Here is a 17,900-nt window from a genome sequence, read left to right on the forward strand (position 1 = left end):
ATATAGCTATTAAAACCAATATTGTCCAAGACATTTTCATGACATGGAAAAATTCTCACAGCATATGTTGAGGGGAAAAAAGGGGGATGCAAAATTGTATCTCAATTCAAATGCACTTTTTTAAAAAAATTAATTAATTTATTTATTTTTGGCTGCATTGGGTCTTCGTTGCTGCACACGGGCTTTTCTCTAGTTGTGGTGAGCAGGGGCTACTCTTCGTTGTCGTGCACGGGCTTCACATTGCAGTGGCTTCTCTTGTTGTGGAGCACGGGCTCTAGGCACTTGGGCTTCAGTAGTTGTGGCATGTGGGCTCAGTAGTTGTGGCTCTCGGGCTCTAGAGCGCAGGCTCAGTAGTTGTGGCGCACACAGGGCAGGTTGATTTGTTAGTTGTTCCGCAGCATGTGGGATCTTCCTGGACCAGGGCTCGAAACAGTGTCCCCTGCACTGGCAGGCGGATTCTTAACCACTACGCCACCAGGGAAGTCCCCAAATTCACTTCTAAATACATAAATACAGAGGTAAAAGGATTTGTAAGAAATACACTAAGAGAGTTTCACTTCTAGGAAGATGGTATAGAAATACTTTCCCCTATTCCTTCTGATAAATACAATTAAAACCCCTGGATGTTATATATAAAACAAACTTAAGAAGACTCTGAAAGGTGGAGAGTAGGGGAGGACATGATGGTGAGGTCCCTGGATTTTCCGCTTGCCTCATCTATCCCATATCTGACCTATTTTATTTTCATTTCCTCTGAAGAAGTTCTCTTAACATTTCTTGCAAGACAAGTCGCTGGTGACCAATTCTCTTAGCTTTTGTTTGAGAACATCTTTATTTCTTCTTCACTTTTGAAGATAATTTCGCTGGATACAGAATTACAGGTTGGCGGGTTTTTTCTTTCCACACTTCAAATATTTTACCTCACTGTCTTCTTGCTTAAGTGGTTTATGAAGAGAAGTTTGATATAATTCTTATCCTTGTTCTTCTGTAAGTTTTTTCCCCAGTCTTCGAGATTTTCTCTTTGTCCTTGGTTTTCCATAGTTTGAATATGATTTGTCTAGGTGTGTTTTTTTTGGTATTTATCCTCCCTGGTATTCTCTGAGCTTCCTGGGTGTATGGTTTAGCATCTGTCATTAATTTTGGAAAACTCTTAGCCATTATTACTCAAATATTTCTTCTGCTCCTTTCTCTCTTCTTTTTCTGATATTCTCAACATGGGTATGGTACACCGTTTATAGTTGTCCCACAGTTCCTGAACATTCTGTTCTGCTTTGTTAATTTTTTTTCTCCTTGCATTTCATTTTTGGAGTTTAAATTGACATTTCTTTAAGCTCACTGATTCTTTCCTTGGCCATGCCCAGTCTGTTAATAAGACCATCAAAGGCATCCTTCATTTCTGACAATATTTTTTATTTCTAACATTTCCTTTTGATTCTTTTTGGAGCTTCAACCTCTCTGCTTACATTACCCATCTGTTCTTGTATATTGTCCACTTTTTCCCATTAGTGTCTTTAGCATATTAATCATAGTTATTTTTAATTCCTGGTCTGATAATTCCAAAATCTCTGTCATATCTGAATCTGATTCTAATGCTTGCTTTGTCTCCTCAGACTGTTTTTTTCTTGCCTTTTAGCATGGCTTGTCATTTTCTGTTGGAAGCTGGACATGTTGTATTAGGTAATAGGAACTGAGGTAGGTAGGCATTTAGTGTGAAGTAAGTAGGCCTTTATCTGGCCAGGTGTTATGCCATGTTTACTGTCTGCTGTAACTGTAGATGTCTGAGGCTTCAATTTCCCCAGCTATCTTTGTTTTTGTCCCCCCTATTGTTTTTGGGTTTCCCTAGAAACTCCTTCCTAAATAGAATCTGAGACTTGCAGTTCTTTCACCTGTAATCCTCTGTATGCAGAGGCTCTGTGGATGTAGTATGTGTTGGGGGGAAACGTGCAATAATCCTGTGATTAGGTCTCATTCTTTTGGAGGGTCTGTGTCCCTGTTACCATCACAAGTTTTTCTCAGCATTTCCTCCCCTTAGGTGAGACAGGAAGACTAGAGGGAGCTGCAGTTAGCTAATTGCCCTTCTTCGGGTCAGATAAGGCTTTGATAAAATAGTTTTCTCTGAGACCTAGCTTTCATTATAGAGAACAGAACAAAGAACAGAACTTGGAGTATTCTCTTCCTCTTTCCCTGCTGGAAGCAGGAGGGGATTTTTCTCTGATCTTCACAGAGAAAACAAGGTGGGGCTCCTAGAGGTAAAACTCATGGAAGTATGGGTCATCTGCCATCCTAAGACTTGGCCCCTCGGAGTTTTTAACTCTCAAGGGAATCCACACTGAGCCTCCAGAAATTTGTTGACTAGAATTTAAGTGCTCTTCCCAGCACTGGCTCCAGCAGCAGGTTTCTGCTCTTGGGCTTTATCCACCTCTTTCTCCAGTTTTGAAGGCAGCAGTTTTCCCTGTGATCTCAGTTCTTTGATGTATCTAAGAAGAGTTGTTTTTCTGATTCTTCAGCTTTCTTGCTGAGGATTGGAGCGAAACTTCCAAGCTCTTTACATGTTGGAATGAAACCAGAGTCCATAAATTGCTTTTTAATTGTAATTTTACAAAAGTGGGCATCACAATAGAATCAAGAAAGTGAGTCATTTGTTGTTGAGTTTAATTGCCCTTAATTATGTTGACTATCTTAAAGAACTGGAACCTGCTTTAAAATTAAAATTAAGACCTACATTACACACATATACACATTCTTACAACTTTACTTTGTTTGCACATTGCTATCCCATGGAACTCCTCACTGCTTAACAAGGAAGACCTTTCACCACCTTTGATCCTTAAGTCTCTGCAATTATATGAAATAGCAGAAGTTTAAAGAGTATAATGATGGGGACTTCCCTGGTGGTGCAGCGGTTAAGAATCTGCCTGCCAATGGGTTCAACATGGGTTCGAGCCCTGGTCCGGGAAGATCTCACATGCCACGGAGCAACTAAGCCCGTGCCCCACAACTACGGAGACTGCGCTCTAGAGCCCAGGAGCCACATCTACTGAGCCCGCATGTCACAACTACTGAAGCCCGCATGCCTAGAGTCCATGCTCTGCAACCAGAGAAGCCACCGCAATGAGAAGCCCACACACCACAAGGAAGAGTAGCCCCCACTCGCCCCAACTAGAGAAAGCCCTCACGCAGCATCGAAGACCCAATGCAGCCAAAAATAAATAAATTTATGAAAAAAAAATAAAAATAAAAAAATAAATGAAAAATATAAGGATGAACTGCTTAGGGATCAGCATTTTGAATATATTTAACATTGGCTATATTGTGACTTAATTTTAACAAAATACAGCATATTGTATTTTTTTAATTGAGAAATATTTTATAGAGTAGTAATTCTGTCAATTGTGCATCATATAAACTCAGCCAGAGATAGAGCTTTTTATTCATGCTATAATGGTCATTATTGGGCTAGGAAGTTCTTATGCTTAATAAACAACTGCAGTTTTATAGTGGTAAAAATGCTAAAGTTGGTCAGATTTATTGTAATTACCAATAGAATATTTCCCATAAAATGTAATTTAACTAGGAAGCATTGTTTTTAAGTTACAATTTGTGAAGCTTTTATGATAGCAAATTTGACTTTAATTTTTTTTTTTTAAACTTAGGTTGCTTCCAGCTGTAATTGATCAGAAATCATTTATTTTCCCTCTGGAATCTGAGGGGAAACTTTGGCAACCCCCAAGACAGCACAGTTCACTTCCACATGCCTTTCCAAGAGTAAAGGTAGGAAGAGAGAAATCCGTAGAGACAAAAAGTGGATTGGTGGTTGCCAGAGGCTGGAAGGAGGAGGTGGGGAGAGTGGGGAATGATGTCTAATGCTTGTCAAGTGTCTTTGGGGGAGGATGAAATATTCTGGAATTACATAGTGGTGATGGCTGCACAACTCTGAATCTACTAAACACCATTGAATTATATACTTTGAAAGGGCGAAATTAAAGTTTATGAATTATATCTCCATAAAGCTGTTAGAAGAGAATTTTTTTTTTTCAAGAGCAAAGGTGGGAAATTGTGTTCTAAATGAGAAAACATGCCATTGTTGTTTCAGATATGTTCACAGCATGGTCAATTTCTATGACAAAAGAGCTTTCTTTGAAGTTAAGTTTCCAGGCGGCAAGGAATAGAGCCCAAGAGGTTTCTGGCTTTTGGTTATTCTTTCGATTTGATTCCTGTTTCCTCCCTGACTCCCCCAAAGTGGTAACAGTTCACCTCTTCTGGGTACCAGATGCTATTTTCAGTGCTTTGGGAACATTAACTTGTTTAACCTTCAGAATAATCCTAGAAGGAGATGTTATTATTATCTTCATTTTACTGATGAAGAAGCCAAGATGCAGAAATGTTAAATAAGTTGCCCAAGAGAACACAGCTAGTGTCAGAGCCAGGATCATGAACCCAGAAATGTAGGGATCCAGGGCTGTGCTCTTAACCACCGTGATACCCTTTTTCAAGTAATAGCTTTATTGAGATACAATTTATATGCCATAAAATTCACCCTTTTAAGAGGTTTTTAGTATATTCACAGAATTGTGCCACCATCACTTGGTACCCTTTTTACAATTGTTTGTATTAGTTCTAGGTACTTTGGTAGGAAGCATCTTTGCTGTGGACATCTTTGTTGCAAGCATTTCCACCACAAGCATTTTTGCCACATAACTAATTGGCCATAAGGCAATTTTGCTATAAGAGATAAAATAACAAAAAACAAAAGAGGGACATTAACAAGGACATAAAGAAGCATGAGAAATGAATAACAAAATTTAAATGACTTTTTTGCAAAATACAAAATATTTGAATACATTTAAAATGTGGGTAGATCATGGCACTGCTGTACAAATGACCAATTTTATTTTGTGGGTTTTACCGAAGCACTTGTCTTTCAAGTCTTTCATTCATAGTATTGTATACATATTTTTGTTTGTTTGTTGACTCGTCTCCTCGTTTGGCATTGTGCTTTTTCTTTTTCACTGACATTTCGTCCGTCATTAAGAGAGGTATCCGTTTACAAATACTAGGGTGCGTGTTTGTACCTGAGCTTTGCGTTGCCCTGTGAAAGCCGCTAAGCTGTGTTCTATTCTTGGCATATTTGTTACATGTCCGCTGAAAGATGTTCCAAAGTTCTATGCGAAACCTGGCTTCAACTCTGCACCTTCAAGGCCTTCAGTCTCTTTCTCTTTCCAGGTAGTGTGCTTCAAAATAAGAAACCAGCTCTTGGGGCAAATCATCATCGATCAGCTTGATAAAGCCATCAATAATGACTAATGCATTTCAACCAGTGGAAACTGTCAAATCAAAAACTGTCAACCAGTTATTTTATCTTTCATGGCAGAATTGCCTTATGGCCAATTAGTTATGCAGCAAGGATGTTTGCAGCAAAAATGCTTACAGCAAAGATGCTTATGATGAGAATACCTTGTATTTTCCTTTATTACATTTGCCAAAATTTGTAACTAGATATTGTTATATGATTTTTAAAAAAATGCCTGACTTCCCACTAGATTATAAGCTTAATGAGGGCAGGATCCATGTCAGTTTGTCCATTGCAATGTAATGCCAGGTAACTGTCAACAAATGTTTGTTGAATGAATAAATGAAACCGCCACAGTGACTTCGAATGGTGTGCTCATCCCCATATAAAATATTAATCCAGGATCCTCTGTACTCTCAAAGCAGCCCACTCCTACCTTTGTCACTGTACTTGTCACATTGGGTTCCTTCAGCCACTATCTGTGGAGTACTTCCTGTGTGCCAAGGACTGTTAGAGGCACCCTGGGATGAACAATTCAGACCAGGTCCCCCAACTCTCACAGAGCTTACATTCTAGGGGAGTTGAGATAGACCATCAATAAGAAAATACCAGGTAATAATAAAGGCTCTCACGAAAAACAAAAACAGAGTGCTGTTATAAAGGGAGCTTAAACTTCTCATCTTCCTTACTATTAAGCCTCTGCTTTCGTTAAATGTTTACTTTGCCAAGAATCTCAGGAGGGCCAGAGTTAGTCCATAAGCGGAAGATTAGAGATCTCCAGGTTGTAAAGACAATGAAATAAAATATATGAGATTAGGACTATTTTAGAACACATAGTTGCTATTATTATTCCAGGAAAAAAAAAACAAAACAAAAAACTATGGCCAGAAATTTATTTTCCTAAAAGAGTTCTGAATCCTGGCAAATGATTATAAAGATAAGGGATCTTATGTGCCCTGTGTTCTTTTAAATACTGCGAGCAGGGGTGAGCTTCATTTAGAAAGGGGCATGGACTGTTTCCCACCCTGACTTTACCTTCAGGGCCTGGATCCCTATTGTTGTTTTATATCTAATATCAGTGACATCTGCTTAAAAATGCATAACTGCTGACACAAAGATAGCCCTAATATTGCGCTGTAAAGTCAATGACAAACAGTGCTGTTTTGCCAGCTGTTCTATAAGCCTACTACACCAACTTCAAAGCTTGTATTATTGAGTAGCTGTGAAATCCAGCTGGGATATTACCACCTTTAATTGCCCACTGCCAACCTTTTAAACTAGGTAAACCCCAGTTGCTACTTTAAGCTCTTTCTCCAAAGTGAAGAAATTGTTTTTGGAATTCCATTTCACACCAAAAAAAACCTAAAATGACAAGTCATCTGGAGTTTCTCAGTTGTAATTAAGAATCACAATAAAGAATTGTTTATCACTTTCTCTTACATTTGAAAAAGCCATATTCTGATGGCTTTTCTTTATAATATAAAGAAAAGACTGGAGCTAAGGCTCCAAATCAACACCAGCCCAATCCTTCTTTTAGGCACCTTGGACGATAGGAACACATGTACTCATAACAGTCAAGGAGAGGGTTTGAAATAACAAACAAAATAGATAAGAAGGAGGGAGGAAGAGGAGAAAAACTTTATAGGCCAAGAGAGTGTTTGATTTTCTTGTTGTGTTCGGCAAGCTAAGTCTGAAGGCAATTTCAAATAAAAGTTCCTAAACTGTTTAAATGCAAGGACCTACTTAGAAGCATGATACAATTTGTATGTTTGTGGAGCAGGGAAAAAAAAACACATCTCATTGCTTGAGAGTTATTTTCCAAATGAATTCCATAAGATGGAAGCTTTATCCATCAAAACAAATATAAAAATATATATTGTGATCTAATACAATACAGCAATGTGCAAGATCTGTGTCTAAGATGGGAAGAATCTTTAATTTTGTGAATATGGATCTCACTGAGAAAGTGATTTTTGAAATTTGCTAAAAACTAAAGTTTTGAGGATTTTTGCCATTATGAGGAATAACGTGATGAGAGATAAAAGACAGAAAATGTCAGGGCAAGTAAGGATTGCTTTACAGATTTTCACTGTGAGTTGTATCTCATTTAATATTGGATGGGAAAATTTTGCTGGTGAAATAGCGGGTGGATTTTACAGAATAAAGTGGGGAGAAGAGAATGCCTACAAGTAACCAATAAGCACTGTGATCTCTGTCTTCTCATTAGAATATAAGCTCCATGAGAGCAGAAACTTTTAAAAATGATTTTTCCCTTTCTTTGGTTTCTTAAAACCTTCTTAGTATGAAAATATTCAAATAAACCAAAAATAGTGTATGAATAACTATTTCTCCTTCACCTAGATTTAACAATTGTTAACCTTTACCAGTTTTGCTTCATCTATTTTTTATTGAAATGTTTTAAAATACAGACATATAGACATTTCACCCCTTAATGCTTTAACGTGTGTCTTTAAAAATGAACACATTCCTACTTAGCCACAATACCATTATCACACCATTATAACATTACCATTATAACAATACTTCCTGAATGTAATAAGTACTCAGGTCATATTCAGATTTCCCTCATTATCCTCCAAATGGCTTTACTGGTCTTTTGTCCAAACTTGGATCTGCTAAGATTTATACATTGTGTTTGATTATTTTATTTCTTAAGTCTCTATTAATCTAAAGCAGAGAGACTCTGTTTAGTTCATTACTGTAACCAGTGCCTAGACAGTGCCCAGCCTGGAGGAGGCTCTCATAGACGGCAACATGATGGTCAGAAGGATGAGTTCACATCCCGGTTCTCTACCACTTACTATCTGTACTTTGGCAAGTCATTTAACCTCTCTGTGCCTCAGTTCCTCATCTGCAAAATGGGCTCTATGACACCCGGTTGTAAAGATAAATGAGTTAACATACGTGCATGTTTATAACAGTGCCCCATGCATGGTGAGTGCTATGTAAGTGTTCCTTCTTCTTCTTATTTGTTGATGAATACTGGTCAACCTCGCTTATGTACCTGATATGTACCAGGCAGTATTTTAGGCATCTGCCAAGTTTCTCTACTCTCATGGGGCTTACATTCTAGTTGGGGTAAGGTAGTCATTAGGAAAACAGAAAACAGTCTGAAAAGTAAACATAGAGTATGTTAGTTGATGAGAGAAAAGTTAGGTTAGGAACATAGGGAGTGTTGGGATGATCTCACTTGGAAGGTGACACTTGAACAGAAATCTGATGGATATGGGGAAGCAAGTCATTTGGCAAATAATTGGGGAAAGAGTGTTCCAGGCAGAGAAGACAGAACCTGAAAAGACCCTGAATTAGGAGTGTGAACAGCAAGTAAGCTAGAGAGGAATGTGCAAGGGGGAGAGAAGTAGGAACAGGGATAGGGACCAGATCTTGCAGACCATTGTAAGGACTGCGGAGATCTGAGTGAGATGGGAGGCTTTTCACCAGGGGACCAATCGGATACGATTTGCAACTGACAAGGGTCACTCTGGCTGCGAGGCCGAGAATATGATGTAGAAAGGCAAGGGTGGAAGCAGGAAGACCATTCAGGAGCCTGTGTTAGCCATGATGATGAAATCATATCTCATCCTCACAACATTTCTGAAGGAAGGAATTATTGTTATCCCCATCTGACAGACGAGCATATCGAGGATGAGCGATGATAGTAACTTAAAACTAAGAAATAGGAGAACTGGGATTCAGACTCAGCTCTGTTTAACTTCAGAGTCCTGGCTTTTCCTCACCACTGTTAAAAATACGAAAACTTGGGCTTCCCTGGTGGCGCAGTGGTTGAGAGTCCGCCTGCCAAATTTACAACTGGGGAAAAAAAAAGAAAGCAGCTGAACAAATTCCTGATTTTTTCCACAAAAGTTCCTAACCATCCCCAGAATTATCCTCAGATATGTCCCTCTAAACTTTCCCAAAGAAACTTCTCAATGCAATGCTCCTGATAAAAGTGACCTTCTCCATTTCTGATTTGTTGCAGTGATACTAATATGGCAATTGTGAAGCCACATTAGAATTATTTATAATACACTATTATACTCTATCATATGCGAAGCTGTTTTACTGTAATTGGTTACCATTCAATTAGTTTATATATATAAAGAGGTTTATACTTTACAGTATAACTTATGGCTAGTGGAACAGGTGACTAAACGTGGTATTTGGGGTTATTTCTATAAAAAATGGGCATCAAAAATAGGCCCTTAGCAGGACAGGAATAAAGATGCAGACGTAGAGAATGGACTTGAGTACAGAGGGAGATCAGCTCGGTGCTTTGTGACCATCTAGAAGGGTGGGATAGGGAGGGTGGGAGGGAGACACAAGAGGGAGGAGATATGGGGATATATGTAGATGCATAGCTGATTCACTTTGATATACAGCAGAAACTAACACACCATTGTAAAGGAATTATACTCCAATAAAGGTGTTTTAAAAAAAATAGGCCCTTAGGACTATATTTTCTAATAACATTGTTTCTGTGAGAAGAGTCAATTAGCTACATATTTATGACTTAGAGCATCTTCTCCAGAAACATAAGCTATTTACTACAACTGCAAAGCACACTCAAAATTTATTATATGGTATTCCATGGTTCAATAACATTTCAAAGATGGCATCCCAAATTTCTCCTGACTCTCTCCCTGGCTTACCAGGGGATGCTAACTTCTGGGCATTCAGGGAGCCCTCATTCCCTGGCCACCAACACATGAGAGTAGCTTGTAGCAAAAGAAGGGAGGTCACGGAATTAGCAATTGGCCCATGTGCCATAAAAACAGGACAGAATGTCACCTTTGGCACACACTACTGCTATAAGCTGATGACAGTGTCTCCATGGCATATTGTAAGAATGACACAAACATAGTAAAACAAAAAAATGTCTTTCCTCACTGGTGTGCTGTTTCATTTCTTCAAATATTTTGATTTTAATGCTACTATGTGCTAGGTGCTGGAATGCAAATTTCAGTGCTGTAGGTGCTCACAGTCTGTAGACAGGCATTCTACAGACAGAGTGGTGAGTGCAATATTAGAGGTTTGGCAAAGGTACGCTGGTAGGGCCAGGGGGATATGCCAAATGCCTGGGCTTTGTTGTAACCAGTAAGTACATCATCTCTAAAATCTGTTTCAACCACAGCAGTCTCTGACCTCTATGTCCTAGTCTGCCAGCTCACATAGTACATTCTTCCAACAATTCTTCACTTCAGTAAGCACCTTCAATCCACTGACCTCTCATTATTTCACTATTTATCACTTTTATCTTATTGTACTTGCTCCCTTAGCTAGGGCAGACTGCATGAATGTGGCAGAAATTTTTAGTTCCCTACCCAGTATCCACTCCCTCGTCTGCATTACTATAAACTGTGATTTTGTTCAGGATGGCATCATGCCAGGCGGAATAAGGGTCCTCATTTCTGAGCCTTCCTTGCAGCTAAGTATGACCATGTGTCCCAATTCTGTCCAGTGAGTACTGAGCAGCAGTCTCCTGGGGTTGGTTCTAGGGGATATTTTGCTTTCCAAATGAAAGGATATAGTAACAACTGGCATGTCCCTTCTCCCCTTTCCTCCTTCTTTCTCCCCTGAACACAGACATGACAACTGGAGTTGCAGCAAGCATATTGCAACCACAAGGTGACAAGCGTAGGGACAAAGGGCAATATTCTGAGGATGGTTAGGACAGAAAGGGGGAAAGGGACTGGGCTCCAATGGCTTTCCTGAGCAGCTGATTTTTAGCTAGATATATGGGTGCCCAACATAAAGACTACATTTCCCAGCATCCCTTGCAGTTGGACATAGCTAATATGACCAAGTAGTACTGGCTAATGAAATGTTAGGGGTGGGTATTGTGGGAAGTTTTCTGGAAACTGCCTTAAAAGATAGCTGACTTGTGCTCTTTGATCTTTTTCTTCCCCTTTCTCTATTCTTCTGCCTGGAATGGGGCTGTGTTGGCTGGAACTCTAGCAGCCATCTTAGACCAAGAGGAAGAGGCCCATACATTAGGGATAGCAGAATATTAAGCTGGAAGGAGCCTGGTCCCTAGTAACTTCCTGGATTTCCAAACCAACCCTGACCAACCTATCTCTGGACTTCACATGCATGAGAACAATAAATTCTGTCTTACTGAAGTAATATTCTTCCAATTTTCAGTCACATACAGCAAACAGTCTTATTCTCATTACCGTTATCCTTCTCATTACCAAATTTAATTTTTCTATGTCTGGATTTATGGGTTGTTTTTTTTTTCTTTAACTGGAGGTGAGATACGTATTTCAATTAGTGATCAGAAGTTCAGTCATTCTGGGTCATGCAGAGGATGGATTGGAGGTAAGGAGACCCATTGTAGGGGCCATTACAGAGGTCCATGTAATAATCAATGAGAGCACAGATCAAAGCGGTGCCTGTGGGGATTAGAGAGGAAGTAAAGGATAGAGAGATCCTGATATATAGGAAGTTAAATCAAGAGTGTATCAACAAACATTTCGTTGTAATGGGACAGCATGTTATGATGGAAAGAGGCTTTTGAAGTCAGAGACATCAATACAATCCTGTCTCTCCACTTTTGGATTATATGACCTTGAGAAGTCCCTTAGCCATTTGTCCTCATTAGTAAAGTAGCGATAATATCATATGCTCCCTCTTCCCATTTTAAGGGCTATAGGACAGCACTTGGATTATGACAAGCCCCGCATATTATGGTGCCAAGTACAAAATAGAGGCTGAATAAATGTTAGCTCTCTCCCCCAACCTTCCTCTTGTTCTACAATTCAACTACAGGAATCAGAACATAGGACAGGCACATCGGAATGGAATTAAAGTCTTAAGGCTTTGTTAACCTGAGGCAGCTGGGCTTTTTAGAAGCAGCTTGGGGTTAAGTGATGCTGTGATTGTTGATCCCCTAGCCTAGCAGGGAGGTAAGAGGGAATATCATAAAGCATGGAATGTTAGAATTCAAATAATAAATTAATGAATAATTAAATTTTAACTACCCTTTAATTTTAAATATAACTTGTTATTATGAAAATTTACCTTTGAATGGACACAAAAACAAAATGAAATCCGTGTAACCATCACCCAACTTTAACAGTTGCCTTAATTTTACCATTCTTATTTCATCTATTCCCTCCACTTTTCTCGGTGAAGTCTTTTAAAGCAAATCCCAGACATCATGTCATTTTACCTTTAAACACCTCAAATAATGACTTAAAAAAAACAGAACTATTATCTCATCTAACAAATTTAACAATGCATTAACACTGTATAATTCTCAGTCCATGTTCAGTTTTCCCCAATTGTTTTAAAACTGTTCTTGTTTGTTTGAATCAGGATGTAAACAATGTCCACACATTGCATTTGTGGTTTTTTGTTGTTGTTTATTTTTTTAAATTGAAGTATATTTGATGTACAATATAAGTTACAGGTGTACTATAGTGATTCTCAATTTTTAAAGGTTATAGTCCCCATGTTGTACAATATCACACGTTACATTTGTATCTCATTTTATCTATAGCAGTTTCCCTCATTTAAAAAAATGTCACTTATACACAACATTGTAAATCAACTGTACTTCAATTTTTTTTAAATGTCACTTATTAAAGAAACCAGGTCATTTGTCATACAGGTTCTCCACCCCCTTAGTCTGGATTGGCTGATTGCAATCTCATGGTGTCATTTTACACATTCCTCTGTCCCTAGTATTTCTTGTAAACTAGTAGTTTTATCTAGAAGCTTGATCAGATTCAGGTGACATCTTTTTGGTGGGAATACTTCACAGGTGGTGAGGTGTACTTCCTTTTATAGCATATCAGGAGGCAATTTCTTTTCTCTCTTTTAATGATGTTATTAAGATTGATCAGTGAGTCTGAGTCTTACCAGTTTGATCTATCCTATATAAGTTCCCCACAACCGGGTTTCCCTGGTGGCGCTGTGGTTAACAATCCACCTGCCAGTGCAGGGGACGCAGGTTCAAGCCCTGGTCTGGGAAGATTCCACATGCTGTGGAGCAACTGGTCCCATGCACCACAACTACTAAGCCTGTGCTCTGGAGCCCACGAGCCACAACTACTGAGCCCGCATGTCACAACTACTGAGGCCCATGTGTCTAGAGCCTGTGCTCCACAACAGGACAGGCCACCACAATGAGAAGCCCGCACACCGCAACAAAGAGTGGCCCCTACTCGCCGCAACTAGAGAAAGCCCATGCATAGCAGCAAAGACCCAGTGTAGCCAAAAATAAACAAATAAATTAATTAAAATAATAATAATAGTAAAATTCCCCACAACCTTTCACCTAATGATATTAGCAAAAACTGATATTTACCTAATTATTTCATTAGGGATTACAAAGTCATAATTTTATTTGTTTATTGGTAATTTTATAATTCTATCATTCCTTCCGCATTTATTAGCTTCTCTGAAGAACTTTCCCTTAGCAACTCTTTGGTGAATCTGAAAAACAGATTTTCAGGAAAAGGATAAATGTATGATTCTTTCTTTGATCTATCTACTTTCAGATTAATGTATCAATTAGGGTTTTTTTGGGGAAGGGGGAAATATTATTAAGAACTATAGATTTTTATATATTTGAAGTGTTTCACTGCATTGCATTATTATTTGGGGGCCTGTAGGATCCTGAGTAGTACTTTATCATTTGAGATACTTAACACACATTAGTCACTTAAACCTCACAAACAACCCCATGTAGGTAGGTATTACTACCCAGTTTTAACAAATGAAAAATCTAGATCATATAGCTTGAACTAGGACTTGGTATCTACTGTTCTTTCAAATAAATATAATAATGGTTGAAAGAATCAGAGCATTAAAGGTGACTGGATTCTTTTTCTTTTTTTTGGTTTTGAGATTAAACAGCAGGTATCTTTAACCAGTGGGAATATGATATTAACCAACATACACTTTAGAAGGCATTACTTGTAGTGGGACTTCCCTAGAGGCACAGTGGTTAAGAATCCACCTGCCAGTGTGGGGGACACGGGTTCGATCCCTGGTCCGGCAAGATCCCACATGCCGCGAAGCAATTGGGCCCGTGTGCCACAATTACTGAGCCTGCACTCTAGAGCCCACAAGACACAACTACTGAGCCTGCATGCTACAACCACTGAAGCCCGTGTGCCTAGAGCCCGTGCTCTGCCACAAGAGAAGCCACCACAATGAGAAGCCTGCACACCACAACAAAGACTAGCCCCCACTTGCTGCAACTAGAGAAAGCCCGCATGCAGCAACAAAGACCCAATACAGCCAAAAACAAATTTTCAATTAAAAAAATAAAAAAATAATTTTAAATTAATAAAATTGAATTTAAAAAAGAAGGCATTACTTGTAGCAAACACTGTTGAGAATAATGTTATGCTGATAACACTGTAACTTAGTGAATAGCTTGTCTCAACTTTGTTTGTGAAGCATTTCAATTTTGATTACTCTGTGTGGGATCTACTGCTCAGATGTATGTCATTTTATGGTCTGCCCATGTCTGGGGAGATGGCATTACACGCTGCCTAGTGTTTTACATTCAGAACTTCTTCTAAAAGAAACCTTAGTCTCTTATGTTCAAGCCTTAGTTTTAATAGCAGAAGCTATTTCCTTCTTGTATCACTTTGTGGACATAGTAATAAAATAAATACCACAAAATCACTGATGAGATGAAAATTGAGCTCCCTGCTCTGTGCAGCCAAGTAGGTAAAACAGTAATTGGCTCTGATAATAACTTTTGTTCTTACAAACCAAAGTCTAAATGAGAGTCACATTTGATATATCTGCTTGTAATTACTATCAAAAGGAGAGGATACAAAGTTTAGATTGTTTAGTCACTCAAGATAGATTAAATAAATTGCTGTCTTTTCTTGAACAATTTAAGAACATTTTCTGAAATTATTTCTGATATTTATCTCACTGTTGGTAAACAATGATCATCTTCCAGAGCATTGCTTTTACGCTTAATGGAATGATTTTGTTTTTGTTTTTAAATCTATAATTATTTTTCTTGAAAAATCTTATTACTGGGTCTGGCAATGTAGCTTATGCTCATAAATATTTCCCTATACATCTCTATAGATGGTTTGTAAGATAAATTTAGGTTATGAATGTATATGACAGTGATTTTCAGTGAAACCATTTGATATTTTTATATTATTTAAATGTAAACTCTTAATATTTTTAAAAAGGGGAATTAAATCATATGTGCTACATATTATTTTGGCATACACATGCTTTGGAGTCAAAAGAGAAAATATTAGAATATTAATAATTTTAAAGGATTTTTCCATTTCTTTAGAAGCTAATAAAGACTTGCTATTACAACCTATCATTTCTGTTGGATTTCTATTTACATTTTGATTTCTTTCCAGAAACATCTGTGTTCAGTGCCACAGAAATGTAAAAATGGAAGGAAACAACTAGTTTTTAATGCCAGTTTTAACAATGATTCTGTATTTGATCATTTCCTTTACATACCAGTCCCAAAGCCACATAAAGTTGATGGAGCATAAGAAAACTAAGAAAATGGCTATGGTCCACTGAGCCAATGATCCCAAAATTTAAAAGTTCTAACAAAGCTTAGACATGATAGATGAAGTTATTGCCATCAGCTGTATACAGAATACACATTTAAAAAACACCCGAATTACAGAAACCACATCCAGCCAATATAATACATATTAGCAATTTCCCAATACTTGGTAGAATGGAAATTATTCTGAAAGTTTAATTAAGAAGGAAAAAATTATGTTCAGGTATTAATTTCAATAAAAGAGGCACTCAGCTTCCATGCAAAAACCCTGGAGTAGTGCTGTAAGTGTGGGTTACCCACAGAAGGAAAGCCATTTATAATTAGGCACTACATTATTTTTGTCACCACACAGACTTTAAGGAGAGGGAAGAGCTATGCCTTATTTGTAACCTGTGTCCCTGCATGGGTTAAATCATGCGCACAATTGAGTGCAGTTATTTGGAGATTTGGTCTAAAAACTATTAAAAAAATAAAAAGAAGGTTTGGGGCTTCCCTGGTGGTGCAGTGGTTGAGAGTCCGCCTGCCGACGCAGGGGACACGGGTTCCTGCCCTGGTCCGGGAGGATCCCACATGCCGCGGAGCGACTGGGCCCGCGAGACATGGCCGCTGAGCCTGCGCGTCCAGAGCCTGTGCTCCGCAACCGGAGAGGCCACAACAGTGAGAGGCCCGCGTACCGCAAAAAAAAAAAAAAAAAAAAAGGTTTGGAGACTGTGCTAAGAAATAACTTATCTAGACGGCATGCATTCCATAGGTGTTTTTGTAGTCTTCCCCTTCATTTTGACCTCAGGCACAGGCCATGTATGACTGCTTAAGATCAAAGAAATTACTACAGCATGAGCTCATCTGGCTGGTTCCTATAACCGTTTTAACAATTGCATCAGATCGCCCTCAGAACTAAGACACTCCATTGAAAGGAAATCAGTGTTTTTAATTGCTCACACCTCCTTTTTAAAAAGTCACAAAGACCACATATTGTATGATTTCTCTTATAAGAAATATCCAGAATGGGCACATCCAAGAGAAAGAAAGTCGATTAGCAGTTGCCAGGCTCTGGATAGAGGAGGAGATGAGCACTGATTGTTAATGGGTATGAGTTTTCTTTTTGAGTAATGAAAACGTTCTGAATTCGAGGTAAGGGTGATGGTTGTATAACATTATGAATATGCTAAAACCCACTAAATTTAAAAGTCACAAAAGACTTCAGAAACTGTTGGTACTACCATATTCCTTAAGTGTCAATTTACCTTTTAGCATCAAATAATAGAAAGCAAAACATGGGAGGGGGAGATTGGGGGTTGATACTCCTTCAAGAGACAGACTGTCAAGTCTAATGTCACAATTTGCAAATAAAGAAACTGGCTTCCAAAGAGGGGAAGTAACTTACCCAAGGTCACACGCAGGCAGTCCAGGGTAGAGCAAGATTGGAGCCTAGGTCTCTGGTCACCTATCCAGGGCCCCTTCCCGGCTACCACTGTGCTGCCTATCCTGGTGGTTCATATTTAAGCATCTCAGCAGTAACTCATTTGAATTATTTTAAATGAGGAACACGTGGTTCAAATGAGATGTGTGTTTCTTTTTTCTAATGAGAGCATATATTTTTCCTATAGATAGCAAAAGCTCTGCGAAGGAGTGGATAAGTTTGTTGTGGTAAATTTACCAAGTCCAAACAGATTTACCTGTAAATGTCCCTCAAGGAAAGGGGACACTTTAACAGACCAAGGGAGCCCTCTACCTGCATAGTCGTAGTATAGACTTCATTGGCAAAATTCTTGACCTGGAAAGCTAAAAATAAATCGAGACCAGGTATTCTATCCTTTGTCCACCTTGGTTGGCTTCTAGCAGTATTTCTGAGAAAATGAATGGCGTCTGCAGATGGATTTTTATGAGTAACAGGATACACAGAGGAAAATCTGCAGAAAATTCCTTTTCTGTGAATAACAGACTAATTAGTCACCTAAATAAAAGACCCAAAGATATACTTTTTTTTCCAGTGAGAATTACATTAAAATAATTATTCTCAAAGAACTTTAGACTCCTTTGAGGATATAAAATGTTAGTAGGCAGTTTTGTTCT

The 17,900-nt window shown here is 38.5% G+C and overlaps 1 protein-coding gene across 1 annotated transcript in view; it reads left to right on the forward strand.

The window, feature by feature from the left end:
• Positions 1 to 17,900, forward strand: part of IQCH (IQ motif containing H) — a 202,207-nt gene that overhangs the window by 17,172 nt on the left and 167,135 nt on the right. Inside the window, exon 4 of the mRNA XM_024761668.1 lies at positions 3,654 to 3,771. Within this exon, the coding sequence (XP_024617436.1) occupies positions 3,654 to 3,771 (118 nt within the window). The remainder of the gene's footprint in view (positions 1 to 3,653; positions 3,772 to 17,900) is intronic.

This window comes from Neophocaena asiaeorientalis, unplaced genomic scaffold, assembly GCF_003031525.2.
Source record: "Neophocaena asiaeorientalis asiaeorientalis breed wild unplaced genomic scaffold, Neophocaena_asiaeorientalis_V1.1 scaffold465, whole genome shotgun sequence".
Classification (NCBI taxonomy): domain Eukaryota; kingdom Metazoa; phylum Chordata; class Mammalia; order Artiodactyla; family Phocoenidae; genus Neophocaena; species Neophocaena asiaeorientalis.